This window comes from Arachis hypogaea, chromosome 14, assembly GCF_003086295.3.
Source record: "Arachis hypogaea cultivar Tifrunner chromosome 14, arahy.Tifrunner.gnm2.J5K5, whole genome shotgun sequence".
NCBI lineage: Eukaryota > Viridiplantae > Streptophyta > Magnoliopsida > Fabales > Fabaceae > Arachis > Arachis hypogaea.
In genome coordinates, this window is record NC_092049.1 from 143,121,459 (window position 1) to 143,137,879 (window position 16,421).

General features: G+C 34.3%; 2 protein-coding genes across 2 annotated transcripts; one reads left to right on the plus strand and one right to left on the minus strand.

The window, feature by feature from the left end:
- Nucleotides 1-282: 282 nt before the first annotated feature.
- Nucleotides 283-5,341, plus strand: LOC112798306 (serine/threonine-protein kinase PBS1-like). Its single transcript, XM_025841575.3, has 5 exons — nucleotides 283-1,083; nucleotides 1,502-1,707; nucleotides 2,460-2,649; nucleotides 3,897-4,288; nucleotides 4,378-5,341. Exons 1-5 carry the CDS (start codon nucleotides 918-920, stop codon nucleotides 4,855-4,857), a joined length of 1,434 nt encoding a protein of 477 aa, XP_025697360.1. The 5' UTR covers nucleotides 283-917; the 3' UTR covers nucleotides 4,858-5,341.
- A 5,529-nt stretch (nucleotides 5,342-10,870) lies between these two features.
- LOC112798308 (bidirectional sugar transporter N3-like) lies at nucleotides 10,871-13,267 on the minus strand. Its single transcript, XM_025841576.3, has 6 exons — nucleotides 12,353-13,267; nucleotides 12,227-12,263; nucleotides 11,918-12,128; nucleotides 11,635-11,796; nucleotides 11,440-11,559; nucleotides 10,871-11,353 (listed from the first exon to the last, which is right to left on the minus strand). The coding sequence occupies exons 1-6, from the start codon at nucleotides 12,396-12,398 to the stop codon at nucleotides 11,105-11,107; spliced, it is 825 nt and encodes a 274-aa protein (XP_025697361.1). The 5' UTR covers nucleotides 12,399-13,267; the 3' UTR covers nucleotides 10,871-11,104.
- Between the last annotated feature and the right edge of the window lie 3,154 nt (nucleotides 13,268-16,421).

Below are 16,421 nucleotides of genomic sequence, written 5' to 3' on the forward strand. Positions count from 1 at the left end.
AAAAATTAAAATTTATTCATGAATTGATTTTTTATTTTAAAATAATTAAAAATAAATAATTTGGATTTTTTTTAAAAATTTTAATTCCTATTTTTTTCTAATTTATAAACCATATTAAAAAGAGTCTCATTTTTAAATCCACTTAAATATTTTTTAAATTTAAAATTTATTCTATTAATATATTATAGTCTTTTTAAATTATGAAATTGAATTTTAGAAAAAAATAATTTTTTTTCTAAAAAAAATAATTTTTTTTAAAAGAAAAAATATAATTCTTTTGTCATAGTTAAATGTTTTCGAAACAAATTCTAAAAGCGTTGATGTTATGAATGGGGCGGAAGACCTGAAAAGGCGAGAACCCGAGAGGGGGTATAAAGTATAAACAGCGAGGGCAGGTGATTGGGATCCCATCCCAATTCCCAAGAGAAAAGTAACGGTATATGTGTTTTTTTAACGGTGAACGTGAACTGAATTGAAGGTCTCCGTCGGCACTTGGCAGCACGCAACAATGAATTGAAGCCCTTTGTCTTTGATTTGATTTCATAGTTAGTGGCGTTTGGTGGAGTTGGATTCGTTGTGTTGCGTTTGTCTTTTGGGGTATGAATATATGATCGGGCTGGGGTGTGTTTTGTGTGTTAAGTGCTGTAGAGGAGAGAGTTGGAATCTGTTTGGATGAGCGTGTGGTTGACTGCGACTTTGACCCCTTTCCCTTTTTCCCCTTTCCCTTTGGGATTGCTGTAAATATAAGCAGCTCTCCTCTACTCTCCTTGCTAGCTGCCCTCTTCTTTTCCAGAAGAGAATCCTCAATCCATCCATCCATCCATCCATCCGTCACTCGTCAAATCAAGTAGAAGGCTCGAATTGAATTTGATTGATTATTTCCGTTTGGGGGACAGTGACAGAGCAAGGAGAGCATCATGGGTTGCTTCTCTTGTTTCGATTCGAGGGAGGATCAGAAGCTGAATCCCCATGGCAAGCACGATCACGATCACGATCATATTCGCAAGCAGCATCAGCAGCAGCAGCAGCACCCTCACCCATCCAATCCAGCTCTACCTTCTCACATCTCCCGATTGCCCTCTGGTTAGTATCTATCTGATTCTCAATCTCTTTGATTTCTCCGTCAAACAACAAACAAGGCTTCTCCCTTTGCTCTCCTCTTCTCGCCAACAAATTGGATCTCCCCTATCATACTGATTGCATCGCAATGCCCCCACTATCCCGATTTCATTTGGGATTGGCATTTCCTTATTTCCGATTTCAATATGTATCTGCCATATGCCTTAATTAAGTACGACTTACTATCAGTATTAGGTGAACTGAATTGCAGAAGCTTCATCTTGCCACATCCTATTTGAATGACACAGTACATCTGTATTGTACTGTATTCTATTGGGTACTGGTGATCGGTGAATTCAAGGTCTGTTACTGTTTTTTGTCTTGGGGGAATTTGCCAATACTTATGGATCTGCTGTTCTTTCTGTTGGGGTGTGTGTTGCAGGAGCAGACAAGTTGAGGTCCAGAAGTAACGGGGGTTCCAAAAGGGAGCTGCCTGCTCCCAAGGATGGGCCTGGTGTCCAAATTGCTGCTCAAACTTTTACCTTCCGTGAGCTTGCAGCCGCAACTAAGAACTTCAGGCCGGAGTCCTTCATAGGGGAAGGTGGTTTTGGAAGGGTGTACAAAGGGAAGCTGGAGAGCACTGGTCAGGTACAATCTCTCTATTGATTCACTCATGATTATGGATGACATCCAGTTATATTTTCACCCCAAAAGAAGCAAGGGCTAAACAAAATAATGTTCTGTTCCAATGGATCTTTTGGGCCCTGAAAGACACACGTGCTATCTCAGACTCGGACGTTATTCTCTGATTTCTTACATAAGCCATTCCTAGTATCACATGGTAAAAGGATTGTAAAGTTGTGAACCAAGATAAAAGCAAATCTTTGAAGTAGGACAAAGGTTGTGTTAGGTAATTAACAACCAATGACAGCACTGTTGAATCTTTTATGACCAACAGTGCAATAGAAACCGATGATGCTTCATCCATGTAGTGAGACATGTCTTGCTTGTTGTTTTCTTTATGATAACTTGATATATTTGAAATAGGAAGGGAAAGAGGTGGGGGAAAAACAGAGGCTATGGTTGTTATGATTCTTTTGATGAATTTAATTCCAAACTAGCATCCAAATGATTTGTGTGTGTTTAAATCTGATCTAGTTATTTCAGTGAGCTGCAAAAACCTGTGTGTGTGTGTGGCATATTTTAGGATTTGACTGTGCTAGATGCCTGAGAAGATAATAAAGAAACACTGTGCACACACAATTTGCAATTTTTAGTTTCACCAACCTGCTTTGCATGCGTTTTCCTGTAACTTCTACAGCACAAAATGGTTTTAGAATAAAAGCACTTGAGGCCCCCATTAGTGATTGTTGAGTCCTAACGTTTGTTTACATTAACAGATTGTTGCTGTTAAACAGTTAGACAGAAATGGTCTTCAGGGTAATCGGGAATTCCTTGTCGAAGTTCTAATGCTTAGTCTTCTACATCACCCTAACCTTGTGAATCTCATCGGATACTGTGCGGATGGTGAACAGCGCCTCCTTGTTTATGAATTTATGCCATTGGGATCATTGGAAGACCACCTTCATGGTAGGATACTATGGTTACTCTCTCCTTATTCTCAACTTTGAATTTCTTTCTTATAGGTTAATCTTTCTCATATATGTGGAAGTCCGAAATTATTATTCTCCATTTTACATTTCCTAATTCCTTAACACCAGAACACTGGTCAACGTGTTTTAAACAAAATGCAGTCTCAATGGTACTTTTGTAGCCTTAAGCCTTACGCAGATTGCATGCAAGGAAGGACTATTAGAACTCATTATGTATGCTTGTTTAGCATTTTTGTGGTAGATGCAGAGGAACATAATTCAATGGTTAAAAGGAAATAGCTGTCTCATGTAGAATAGCTCTTCTTGCAGAGTTGGCTAAGTTCTTGCAGGCCTACTTTTGTTCTCTATTTTGCATGTTGCCATTCTTTTCTTACTCTCTGCTTAAAGGTTATAAAACAAAATTCGCTTCTGTTGATTTTAACTCTTCAGTGGCCTTCAGTTTTGACCTTATTACAGTGACAACTGACAACCAATGTTTGTTGTGCTGGTATGAGAACACCAACACTCATTATATTACATGCTTTTGAACTTTTTGTTCTTTTTTCCCTCTCATGAATATGGTTATATCTGTTAACAGTGTTTCTAGTTGCTGCTTGGGATTTCAACAAACTGGATTCCATAAGGATTCAGCTTCCTCGATAAAATCATTATCATCTGTGATTGGGATGATTTGTTGTGGTTTCTCATTTTAATGTGCTCTTTTCAATGTGGTGATTAGCTACAAAATGAAGTTAAAATATATTGCTTTTTTGAACTAGCCAGTTTTATATATTTCCTATTTTGTTGTTCTCTTGTTCTCTATTGTTCAACCGGTATATCACGTTGAGGTAGGATGATCAGGCTGGCTTTCAGGTTCAAGCCAGAATGCCCAATGCATGGCTCAGAAATCTGTGGACATTCAAAACCATGAGATAAGGTGTTTTCATATTGAAAAATGAGATTAAGCTCATTAATTGAAAATCCTTCCAATGTTCCAACTTTTCAAGAAGGCTTCCATATAATAAGTAACTTGATAGGTTTGGCTGGTGGTAGAGTTCATTCTTTTCTACCTGGTTGCATATTTTTCTGTCTTCTGAATTCTGATTACTGAGGAGTGTGTTTGAATTTTGAGAAGAGTGAGAACAAACGCCATGTTTAATGCAGCAAAATTACTTCCTTCTTAAGCTTAATGCAATTGACATAATAACAGTTAATGTTTAGTTCTCGTGATTGACTTTCATGCAGATCTTCCCCCTGATAAAGAACCATTGGATTGGAACACTAGGATGAAAATAGCTGCAGGGGCTGCAAAAGGACTGGAATACCTGCATGACAAGGCAAATCCTCCAGTTATTTATAGAGACTTCAAGTCATCTAATATATTACTCGACGAAGGATACCACCCCAAGCTTTCTGACTTCGGTCTTGCAAAGCTAGGTCCTGTGGGTGACAAGTCACACGTTTCTACACGTGTGATGGGAACTTATGGTTACTGTGCTCCTGAGTATGCTATGACTGGACAACTGACTGTCAAGTCCGACGTATACAGTTTTGGAGTGGTGTTCTTAGAGCTGATTACAGGCCGGAAAGCAATTGACAGCACCCAACCACATGGAGAACAAAACCTTGTCACATGGGTTGTCCTTAATTCTTCTCTTGACTCCTAATTTTTAGTTTGCAAAGGATATACTCTGAGAGGTAATGGTGATTTTGTATGTTTGAGCAGGCACGTCCACTGTTCAATGACCGCAGGAAGTTTTCAAAGCTGGCTGATCCAAGGCTGCAGGGGAGGTTTCCTATGCGGGGCCTTTACCAGGCTCTAGCTGTGGCATCCATGTGCATCCAAGAATCCGCTGCCACGCGTCCTCTGATTGGGGATGTGGTGACTGCCCTCTCCTATTTGGCCAACCAGGCATATGACCCCAACAATACTGGGCATGGTTATAGGGGCTCTGGTGATGACAAAAGGAACAGAGATGATAAAGGTGCAAGATTATTGAAAAATGATGAAGCTGGAGGATCTGGACACAGATGGGACTTGGAAGGATCTGAGAAAGATGAGTCTCCCAGAGAAACTGCAAGGATGTTGAACAGAGATCTTGACAGAGAACGTGCTGTGGCTGAAGCAAAAATGTGGGGAGAGAACTGGAGAGAAAAAAGAAGACAGAGTTTGGAACCAGGAAGTTTTGATGCTACTAATGTGTAGTGTCCTATGAGCAAATCCCAGCACCAACGTCATTTACAAGATGGGTTTGTGGCTATGGAAGGTGGATATCCATTTGAGGAGCTCATCTTTCTTTGAGCTGATCTAAACAAATCTGAGTAGCCATTTCGGTAGAAGGATGGGCTCTAATTAGTTTACAATCAGTCAGTCTAGCTGCCATTTCTTGCCATGGCTGCAGCAGCATAAAGGAACCTTGTTACAAAATGTTCTCAACTGAACCTTTTTCGCAACTGCCATCCCTTTTGTTTCTTTTTTGCTTACCTCCCTGAACTCAAGCATAGTGGATACTTGTACATTATCTGCTATTATGAGTCATTCTCAGAATCGTTGGAGCAAAATCATCCTCAGATAAAAATGCTTCTTCCAGCCTTCCCCCCCTTCCTTTTCACATTGAAGAAACATAGAATGGAATCTTTATAGTATGTCTATCGTAATTTCAGGATTTATAATATCAGATTGTTAGAAATTGCTGAGAGTTAAGTAGAGGCTTGATTGGGTGAGTTTTTAAAAGAATATTATTTTAAGTGATTTTTTTTTTAAATTTTATAGAAAAATTAAAATAATTTCATATTTAAATATTTAATATAAGTAATAACAATTATGTTAAAAATATTTTTTTATTTTTTATAAAAGATGTAAATTGTAGTCTTTTTTTAGTGTTTTTATTTTTATTATTAAAAATTTATAAAACACTAAAAAAAAAATTTTTTTCATTGAAAAGAGATTTTTTTTTTAATAGTATTCAAATAAACTCTGAATAATCGTGCTTTATTGATTTACACCTTATTTATCTAGCAAAATCGACTCATTTGATATAAAAGCTAACATGAAATAATCTCTCAAAAATTTAGTTTGTTTAGGTATAGTTTGGGTAAACAATTTAATTAAATTCATTTTAAAAAAATAGCTTAAATAATAAATGACTATATTAAAAGTAGCTTATAAATAAGTTATTTTGTATTTAAGTTTTTAGTTTTAAAAATGCTTATTTTATAGAAATGTGATAAAAGTAGTAGTATTATGAAAGAAATTATTTTTTTAAATTTCTCTATAAACTCCTAAATAGTTTCTTAAAAAACTGCAATTTGATTTTAAAAATTGCACCAAACATTAATACTACTATTTTTTATAAGTTAAAAGTAAAAAAAAAAATTACTTTTAAAATTTTCTAAACAGGTCATTACTCATTAGTATTACTAAATCAAATCTTAGTATAAATAGTATTTGTCAAAAAGGTCGTAAATCATTCTTTCCATATAATGAACAAAAAATTATCTTTCTAATGGAAAGAAATTTGAAAATTTGACTTAAAATTAAATAAAGAGAGAAAGAACTTTGAAAATATTTATTTAGAGGAATCAACTCGATAGCCTCCATAAAAATAAATAATTGTTACGCGAGCTATTTCACAATTTGGTATGTTAATATATACCCTAACTTTTTCAAATAATTATTTCACGTAGTAACCAATATATGTATACTACAACAACAACAAAGCCTTGTCCCATTAAGTGGGGTCGCCTACATGAATCAAATGATGTTATTGAATTCTGTCATGTATCATGTCTACAGAGAGACTGTTTACATGTAAGTCTTGCTTGACCACCTTATGAATGGTCTTCTTAGATCTTCTTCTACCTTTCACCCCTTATCCATCTTCCATCTTATCCACCCTCCTGATTGGGTGTTCTGTCGGTCTTCTTCTCAAATGTCCAAATCATCTGACACACGATTCTACCATCTTTTTCACAATAGGTATTACTCTAACTCTCTCCATTATATCTTCGTTCCTTATTTTATCCAATCAGGTATGACCACTCATGCATCTCATCAATATCTTCATCTCTGCCACACTCAACTTATGTTCGTGCTTCCCTTTGACCGCCCAATACTCCGTACCATAAAGCATAGCCGGTCTTATCGCAGTGCGATAGAATTTACCTTTAAGTTTTAAATGCACTTTTCTGTCGCAAATAAAACCAGATGTACTCCGCCATTTTGACCAACCTGCTTGAATCCTATGATTTACATCCTGTTCAATCTCTCCATTATTCTGTATGATACACCCAAGATACTTAAAACTTTTAACTGTTCGTAGGATGTTTTCTCTAATCTTCACCTCTATATTAGGGTTTTCCCTTCTCAAACCGAACTTACATTCCATATATTCCGTCTTGCTACGACTTATGCGCAGACCATACACTTTTAGAGTTTCTCTCCATAAGTCCAACTTCTTATTTAGGTCTTCCCTTGACTTTTCCCTAAGGACGATATCATCGGCAAAAAGCATGCACCATGGCACAGGCTCTTGGATGTACTCTATGAGTACTTCCAAGACTAATGTGAAAATGTATGGATTTAAGGATGATCCCTGGTGTAATCCTATACCAATAGGAAATTCCTCTGTCACATCACCTTGAGTCTTCACACTAGTTATGACCCCATCATACATGTCTTTAATTGCACGAATATATGTGATCATTTCTCTCTTCTTTTCTAAAATCTTCCATAAGACCTCCCTTGCCACCATATTGTACGCTTTTTTCCAAATCAATAAACACCATATGTAGATCCCTTTTATTACTACGATACCTCTCCATCATCCTTCTTAACAGGTATATTGCTTCGGAGGTGGATCTGTCTGGCATAAATCCAAATTGATTTTCTGTTACTTGTGTCTCTTTTTTCAACCTCCATTCTATCACCCTTTTTCATAACTTCATGGCTCATGAGCTTGATCCCTCTATAATTTTCGCAACTTTGTATATTCCCCTTATTCTTGTAAATAGGTACCAAGGTGCTCTTTCTCCACTCATCAGACATCTTCTTTGACCTTAAAATCTCATTAAAAAGCTTAGTTAACCAATTGATGCCTTTTCCTCCAAGATCCTTTCAAACCTCAATCAGAATATTATCAGGTCCTACTGCCCTGCCATTTTTCATCTGCTTTAGAGCCTCTTTTACCCTGAAGTCTCGAATCCTTCGATAGTAGTCAAAGTTTTGATCTTCTTCCCTTGTGCATAACCGACCAAGGTTTAGAAGAATCTTATGTCCTTCATTAAATAACTCGTAGAAGTAGCTTTTCCACCTTTCATTAATCTTCTTCTCTTGAGCCAGCACCTCTCTATCCTTATCCTTTATGCACTTAACCTGATCCAAATCTCTCGTTTTTCTTTCACGACTCTTTGCGATTCTATATATACATTTTTCTCCTTCTTTCGTACCCAAAGACTGGTAGAGACCCTCATATGCTCTTGTTCTTTCTTCACTTATAGCAATTTTTGTCTCTTTCTTAGCCGTCTTATTTTTTTCCAATTATCTGCATTGCGGCATAAAGACCATTCTTTAAAGCACACTCTTTTTATCTTTATCTTTTCTTGTACACTCGCATTCCACCACCAAGACTCCTTGTCTCTTGGTCCTATTCCTTTAGATTCACTAAAATTTTCTTTTGTTGTTCTTCTAATAACTTCTGCCATCTCCCTCCACATCTCTTCCGCGCTTCCATTCCCATCCCACTTTGCCTCTTCTCCTACCTGTCTTAGGAAGCTTCTTTGTTCCTCACCTTTCATTCGCCACCACCTCGTTCTTGGGTTCTTCGTATGATGTCTTTTCCTCAATTTTTACTCAATGCGAAAATCCATGATGAGCATCCTATGTTGTGTTGTCAAACTCTCTCTTGGGATAATTTTACAATTAATGCAAAATTTCCGGTCGACTCTCCTCAACAAGGAAAAGTCGTTTTGAGAGCTTGTCATGCCACTCTTATAGGTTATAAGATGTTCATCTCTCTTTTTAAAACATGTATTTGCGATGAGAAAGTCAAAGGTTGAGGAAAAGTCCAAAATAGTTTTACCCTCGGCATTGATCACCCCGAAACCATGCCTTCATGGATAAGATACCCAGTCACTTCTCTTCCAATATGACCATTTAAATCTCCTCCTAAGAAAATCTTATCTCCCAAAGGTATGTCTTTCTAAATCCTCCCAAAACCTTATCTTGTGTTGTTCGTCCGAACCCACTTGCGGTGCATAGGCGCTAATCACATGAAAAGCACTTCCTTCCACTACAAATTTGATAGAGATGATCCGATCTCCCACCCTCTTGACATCCACTACATCCTTCTTTCACTGCTTATCCACAATAATACCAACCTCATTCCTATTCTTCACCTTTCCTGTATAACAAAGTTTGAAATCAGAAGTATCCAACTCCCTAGCCTTCGCACCAACCTATTTTGTTTCTTGTAGGCACATAATGTATGTTAATCTTCCTCCTTGTCATGGTGTCCACCACCTCCATGGATTTTTCTGTTAGAGTGCCTATGTTTCATGTCCCAAATCTCAATCTTCTGTCACTCCAACCTTTACCTTTTATTTTGTGAACTAACTTATTTACCCTCGTCCGTTCACGAAAATGCGGGAACCCTTAGCTTGCTCATTTAACACTACATTCAGGCACCGATACAGCGGTTCTTGCTCATTTGACACCGTACTCGAGCCATACAACGTGTTGCTTTCGGGCAACGACCTAACTTTAGCACAATAATGTCTTTGATTTATGTTATGGAGATCTGACTATGTTTTTATATTAGTTGTCGAAGACCTAACACAATCCTCCTCAGACTTGGGACAAGCTATGTACCGCAAATGTAATATACGCGGAGTTTAACCATATATATATCACGTAACCGATAAATAATGCTAATTCAATACTCTATTTGTGGAATAAGGGGGTTAAAACTTAAAACCCCGAAAAGAAGCAAAAACAGAAACTAAACGGCTCCTCTCATTCTAAGCGTCCCATGCGAGTTCATAAGCAAAGCGGCAAAGCCTGCTTGACATTCAGCAGTGGCCTGTCAAAGAGATGAACACCAGCTGGCAAACCTTGGCCTTTCTTGGCAAAACAATCAGCGACAGAGTTAGCTTTATGTAAGGTATGTAACCAATCCACCTTCTGCATGCGCCTCACTAAGGTTGTGATATCATCTAGGAGCGGTCTGCACGGGTGAGATGTTGGGCAACCATCCTTGATGAACTTGATTGCTGTGGTAGAGTAGGGGCGGGGTGGGATGAATTTTTGTCCTTCCATTTTGCATTAAAATGATCCGTATAAAATTCGCTCTGTCCTTATTGCGAATAAAAACTAAACTCTAATATAAAAAATTAAACTCTAATCCGTTCCGGTCTTAAAATGACTAATCTCCCGTTTCTTACCTCTATTTAGTAAAATGTTCTTCGTCTTTGTTTTATTTCTCTAACTGCTCTGTGTTTATTTCCGTTAAATTTTAAATTATTTAAAAAAAAATTAATATAATCATAATAACATCTTATACAATTTAATTAAATACATTAAATTAAACACAAATTTAACATAATAAATTTAACATGTTAAATATATTAAAATTGATATCTGATGCTAAATTCAAAATTCCACTGTAAATCCAAAGGTTCTCAATATTTTTCTTGTAAGGAAAGCTACTCTCTGAACTTTTCTTCATCCAAGCACCTGGAATAGAGAGAAAATCATTGAGTGATGTGCTGAGAAGCCTGCTGCGCTAGAATGTCCATACTCATGCTCCACATCCATTTGTGTTTCCAAAATTAATGTGGGTTTCATCTCCAATACGCTTGATACACGATCAAAACAATAGTTTCATACGTCTTTTTAAACGATCAAAAATTACTATTTTAATATGATAAAAACGATAATTTCAACTGTTATTTTAAAGAAACAAAAATTATAATGTTATTAGAAAAGACGATTAAAATAATCATTTTAAATGATAAAAAAATCATTTTATCAAATAAATATGACGATTTTCAACAATCCTTTCAAATGATAAAAATACCACTTTAATTAACTCGGTAAAATTCTATTTTAAACACCAAAAAATACGATTTCAATCCGGTAAAAACGATCATTTCCATCCGCAGATACATATATTAGAGCTGCATTATAATTGTGAGTATGTAATATGTATAGCTAGAGAAGGTAAACATGAAGATGAGTTTATCCCATTGATAAGGAAAGACATACAGAATAACAATGGTAGAATCAGTAGTACAGTAACTACTAATTAACTAGCTAGCTAGTACATGTTATAAATAATCATATATCATTATCATCTAGGTAGCGGCCTACAACTTAAATGGACTAATAAATTCAAAGTACACATACGGAATAATATATATGAGAAGAATGCATGGGTGATGGCATGGCGAATCAATCACACGCATTCAGGTTGAGTTGCAGGTGCAGCGATTTTCTCCTCATGATTTCCATCTTCTTGTTCTCCGTTGATCTTCGCCTTTGCTTGCTGCTGCTCCTCCACCAGAGCCAAAGAGGTGGCTATCACAATGCTCTTGAGTGGCTCTTGCGGTGCTTTCTCTTCCTTTGTTTTGTTGCTGCCTTTCCTGTAAATACCATACAGCACCATCTGGACTAACCCCAGTCCAAAACCCAGCACATTTGGCAGCTGCCATTCACAACACATCAACAAAATTAATAATTCATTATTCAATATTCTGCATGCTGCTTTATCATTCAACGGTATGTACTTACAGCAATGCATATGTCCTTGAGAAAGAGACCATAACCAAACCACATTACAGCACTCAATGTGAGTGTAAATGACAAATTGAAAGGCATAAACTCCACACTCTTGGTCCGAATAACTTGTGCCTGCAGCAAGAAATTATTAGTTAAACACTGAATATATAGGTTGAGGGCATCGCAACTAATAAAGTACCCACGTACCACAATGCTTAGTGGTGCCGCAAAGACACTGACTGAGATAGAAACACAAATCCATCCCAAGACTTGGACTCGAAGAGGACCATGCACAGCGAAGTGTGTGACTAAGAGGATCAAACCAAAGGCGCCCACGTTCATCGACGAAAACAGCTTAATAGTTAAGCTCTGCATGCAATAATGTATATCGCTCGCGGCCAGTTAGTTAATGAATTTGTTTAATTTTTATTATTTCATGCACCAAGTTGTGTATATGTATGTTGATTGTATACTACATATATATACATACCCTAGCATCCTTGGTGGCATAGATGAGGAACAAGGTGATGTAGATGATTTCTACGACACATCCAAATGAGTTAATGGTTATGAGGAGGAGAGCGTCTCTTTTGACCATCGCGTAGTACAGCCAGAGCATGGAACTGAACAATGCCACTAGGTAAGGCAGTGACTGAAAACCCTCCGTTGACTTCTTCTTGTATATCCGGTAAAATGTCGGGCTGCACCAATTAATACAATCATTAAGGCCAGGTTATATATAAATTTAAGTGGGGCCTATAGCCTAGCCTACCTCCCAGCAACAGAATAGAGTACTTACATTGGAGCGAGGAACACCATGAATGAAATGACATTACCTGTGCATAAAAAAATATATAGATATTAACTCCGATCCTACTATTATTGTTATGAATAATGCGATGTAAATTGATGGATGAGTACTTACCAAGCATGCCGAAGGTAAAAGCCAAAGTACTGTGACTGATGGCCATTATGCTTTGTTTGTCTTTAGTTTGAGCAACAAGCTAAGCACAAGGAAAAGAAAGAATGATCTAACAAGAGGGTGGAGCCCCTAATTAGACCTTACTAGCTGGTCTGATTATTATCTCGTGCCTGATGCTGCTCTTCATACCTTCACAACCCCACTCAATATATATGCGCGGTCTCGGACTTGCACTCGCACACACACCCCAATTAAAAATACAGAATTTAGGTACTTCATTAAATTAAATAAAATAATATATAATAACGAAAGGAAACGAAATGTAGTGCAATGCCATTGGTCATACTAATGCCATATATTCTGATATTTTGAAAAAAGCTCCTGTTGCTCCTCCCAGGGAAGTTGCGCCTTTTTGCATAGTGTCTTTATTGACGTAAGTAGAAGCTTTTCTCAAGTATTTCTTTATTAAAAAGGGGAAAAAAAGTTATTTTGTTCCATGTCATTCAATAATCACCGCTAACTATATTTAAGAATTTCTCCGTTCCGATCCGAACGAACATAATTTAGACTTAATTGGTGGTGCCGCACGTACCCAATAGCAATAAGCCACTATACTTGGTATCACTGACACTCATTAATCTTGAGAAAACTGGCACCTTGCACCTTGGAGAATCAGCATATTCCGCATTCTATATTATGCACCATACGCAAACTTGAAATTTCCTTCTAATATTACAGCGTGCAAAGCTAGGGCTGAGTAGTGTAAAGTCACGTTGTAGAATGTCAGAAGTTTAATCTGAGCAGGTCAAGGCAGATAAATTAAAGGAAAAACATATCTCAGATTATGAACCTCGAAAAAATATGTAAATATGAAAGGGTGTTGTTAGAATGAAAAAATATTGGCTAGTTGAGAGGAGCAGCATGGAAGTAATGTTAAAATATATATATATAAAAGCATAATAGGTCCTATTGTTGCCTTTAAGGACATGAATTAGGGTAGTTTAGAAAACGAAAAATTATTTTTTTGAGTTTGAGTTATGAAAAATTATATTAACGGTGTTTGGTAAAATTTTTAAATATATTTTTAATTTTTAAAAAAAAATTTTAAAAATTTTTGAAAAAAATAAAGAAAATGACTTTTTTCTTTTTAAAAATGATTTTATTATTATTATTTATTAACAAATTTTAAAATAAATATTTAAATACAAAATAATTTATCTATAAACTGTTTTTAATTATGTTATTATATTTTAAATTCTTTTTTTTAATTAATTAAGTTATTTATTTAAATTGAGCCGTTAGTAGTGTTATATTGTGTTGGGTTACTTTGAAAAATATCAACGGTTCATAATAAGTCATGTACTATTTATTTATTTAATTATTTATATTTGTTTTGTTTTTTGCTCACAACAGACATACATACATACATTTATTTTCATTTTTCAGCGCTCCATGTAATGAGAGACAGAGAGAGTAGTAGCCTCTAGCTGCTCGCTCCCTTTAACTTTAATAAAAGTTTCTTAGCATCATGACCACCATTTTGGCGCAGAAAAGCTGATTAAGTCAGGTTCACAAATCATGCTTTTGCTTAACAAATTAATAGAGAGGAACGGAAAGGAACCCAACCCAGGATTAAGGAATAATTAATATTTATATATTTATAATTAATTTTGTGATTTTGACAGCGGCAAGTCCCTTACTTTCAATCTGTGGTCGACATGGATCAGTCAAACAAGGTGCTCAAATAAATCTTGATACCAGAATAAAATCCCGGTGCTGCAGTCAAACTAGTACTCTCAACCATGAACCATCATACTTTTTCGCTGTAAATGAATGAATCCATATTCTTCCAACAATAATTCCTCAATCCCTCTCATTGAGGAACTAGCTAGCTAGAAAAAGTCTCCCTGCAGTAGCCACCTTTATATTTATGTATGGTGAATTTTATGGTGCCTTTTGATTTAGTGTTTAAATCATTTTTTAAAGTAAAAAGATTAAATATTTAAAATTTATTAAATATTAATTAGTTTTCTATATATTTTGGTAAATTAAGTACCATTTGTAAGACATCATAACAATTATTTTTATTTATATAAATGCTTATAGCATAAAATAATATATTCATATCTTATGGTAAAATATGATTATAAATTAATGATAAGTGATATGTAAAATATTATTTTTAATTACTAAAATTTAAAATAAAATGTTATTTTTTTAGTAGCCAAATCCTAATACTTCATTAAAAAAAAAAAAAACAATTTTATTGTACTTCATATGAGAATTCAACGTTCTCATTTAATAGTAGTTATTTATTTAATTTGTGCATTTACTCATTTAAAAATGTGCGAACAATGGAAGCAGATTGTTATGAGCTGAGCAAGAAATGAACCAGTAATAGCTTGTTAGTGTAGAGAGTTTTATAATATAATGGTATTATTAATACCTTTAGATGATTTTTAGAATAGTGAATTAAAAAAATGTTAGATTATGGATTGATGTATGGTTTAGGGATTACTTTCCAAACGTCTCATGCCAGCAAATTGAACAGGAGTATATTGTGTATGTGTGTGTGAAGTTAAGTAATCTTATATTTATTATTATTTAATATTAATAATTTAAAAACAATAAAATTAAAAATAAGTTTAAATAATTTAAAATTATTTTATTTAATATTTATTAATTATTGTTAGAATATTGTATAATTTTAGAAGTAATAAATATATAATTATAAATATGATAAATATAAAATTCTAGATATTATGTTATATAAAATCATTTTAGATATTATTTACCTATTAAATATATTAATAAATAAAATATAATTTTATTACACATTTAAGCCTTTTTGTTATAGATTTTTTCATATTTTTATTTCAGACGATAATGATGATAATGAGAAAAAGGAAAAAAAGAAAGAAAAGAAAGAGAAAAAAGGTAAAAATGTCTTATTTAATGCGGTACTTTTTTTCACTTATTCTTTTTTCTTTCTTTCTTTCTTTTGTCTGATGGTCTTACTTCCTCTTTTATTTTTTCTTTTGCTCTTACTTTTTTTTAGGAGCATTACGTGCTTTTTATGTTAGATTTGAATGAATATATTTGTACTGTATTATAATCTTATTTAGTTGAATGAATGTAGATTCACACTTATTGAATTGAATTCTTGCCAAAGTAAAGGATTTGGATCTTCTAAATTTTAAATTTCACTTTAGAGAGTAAAGTTTGATCTCTCACCATTTATTTCACAAGTGGGACTAAGAGAAAATATGAGAGAGAAACTATTCAAAGGTGAGAGATTAAACTTAACTCTCTAAAGTGAAATTCAAAATTTAAAGGATCCAAATCCAAAAATAAAAATAGCATCAAAATTTGTTTAAATTGACACAAAACTTAAAATACAATAATACAAAATGTAAAAAGTAAATTACATACTAAGAGATCACATTGACTCTATAAAATGAAATAATATAGCATTGATGAATTGACACCAAAAGTTTAGTAACACGCCGACACAAAAAATCTATTATATCTATATTATATATTATTAATTTTACAATCAAAATGTGCGACATGACACTCTCTTATTACAATTGAAATTAAATTTTTTCTCAAAAACTAATGAGTTTTCTCCTTCTCTCTATCCATTTTGTCTATCTCATTTCCTCACATACTCTACCTCTTTTATATATCATTGTCAATAATTAATTATAAATTTAACAATCAAAATGTGTAATATAATATGCTCTAATTTTAATTAAAATTAAAATTAAAATATAACTATATTATATTACTAATTTAACAACCAAAATATATCACATGACACTCTCTCATTAAAATTAAGATGAAATATTTTCTTCTAAAATTAATAAACTTTTTTTCCATCATCATATCTACTTCTTTCTCCCTTTCTCTATTTTTCTCTACCCTTCTCACTCTATATATAACTTATAATTTATATTTTATATTACTTTCTTCTGCTCTATATTTAATTTCTCTCTCTTTTTTCTCTCATTTTTTTTTATCTCTTTTTACATTTCTATTCTATCAAAAATAAAATTAATAAAATAGTATA

What these genes read in the sequence shown, in the direction of transcription:
- LOC112798308 (XM_025841576.3), bottom strand. Translation starts at nt 12,398, where the DNA reads ATGGCCATCAGTCACAGTACTTTGGCTTTTACCTTCGGCATGCTTG. An exon ending in ATGCCACCAAGGATGCTAGG is followed by an intron (nt 11,797 to 11,917) that starts GTATGTATATAT and finishes TATTGCATGCAG; the next exon opens with AGCTTAACTATTAAGCTGTT. An exon ending in TCAAGGACATATGCATTGCT is followed by an intron (nt 11,354 to 11,439) that starts GTAAGTACATAC and finishes TGTGAATGGCAG; the next exon opens with CTGCCAAATGTGCTGGGTTT.
- LOC112798306 (XM_025841575.3), top strand. Translation starts at nt 918, where the DNA reads ATGGGTTGCTTCTCTTGTTTCGATTCGAGGGAGGATCAGAAGCTGAAT. An exon ending in AGCTGGAGAGCACTGGTCAG is followed by an intron (nt 1,708 to 2,459) that starts GTACAATCTCTC and finishes TTACATTAACAG; the next exon opens with ATTGTTGCTGTTAAACAGTT. An exon ending in AACAAAACCTTGTCACATGG is followed by an intron (nt 4,289 to 4,377) that starts GTTGTCCTTAAT and finishes ATGTTTGAGCAG; the next exon opens with GCACGTCCACTGTTCAATGA.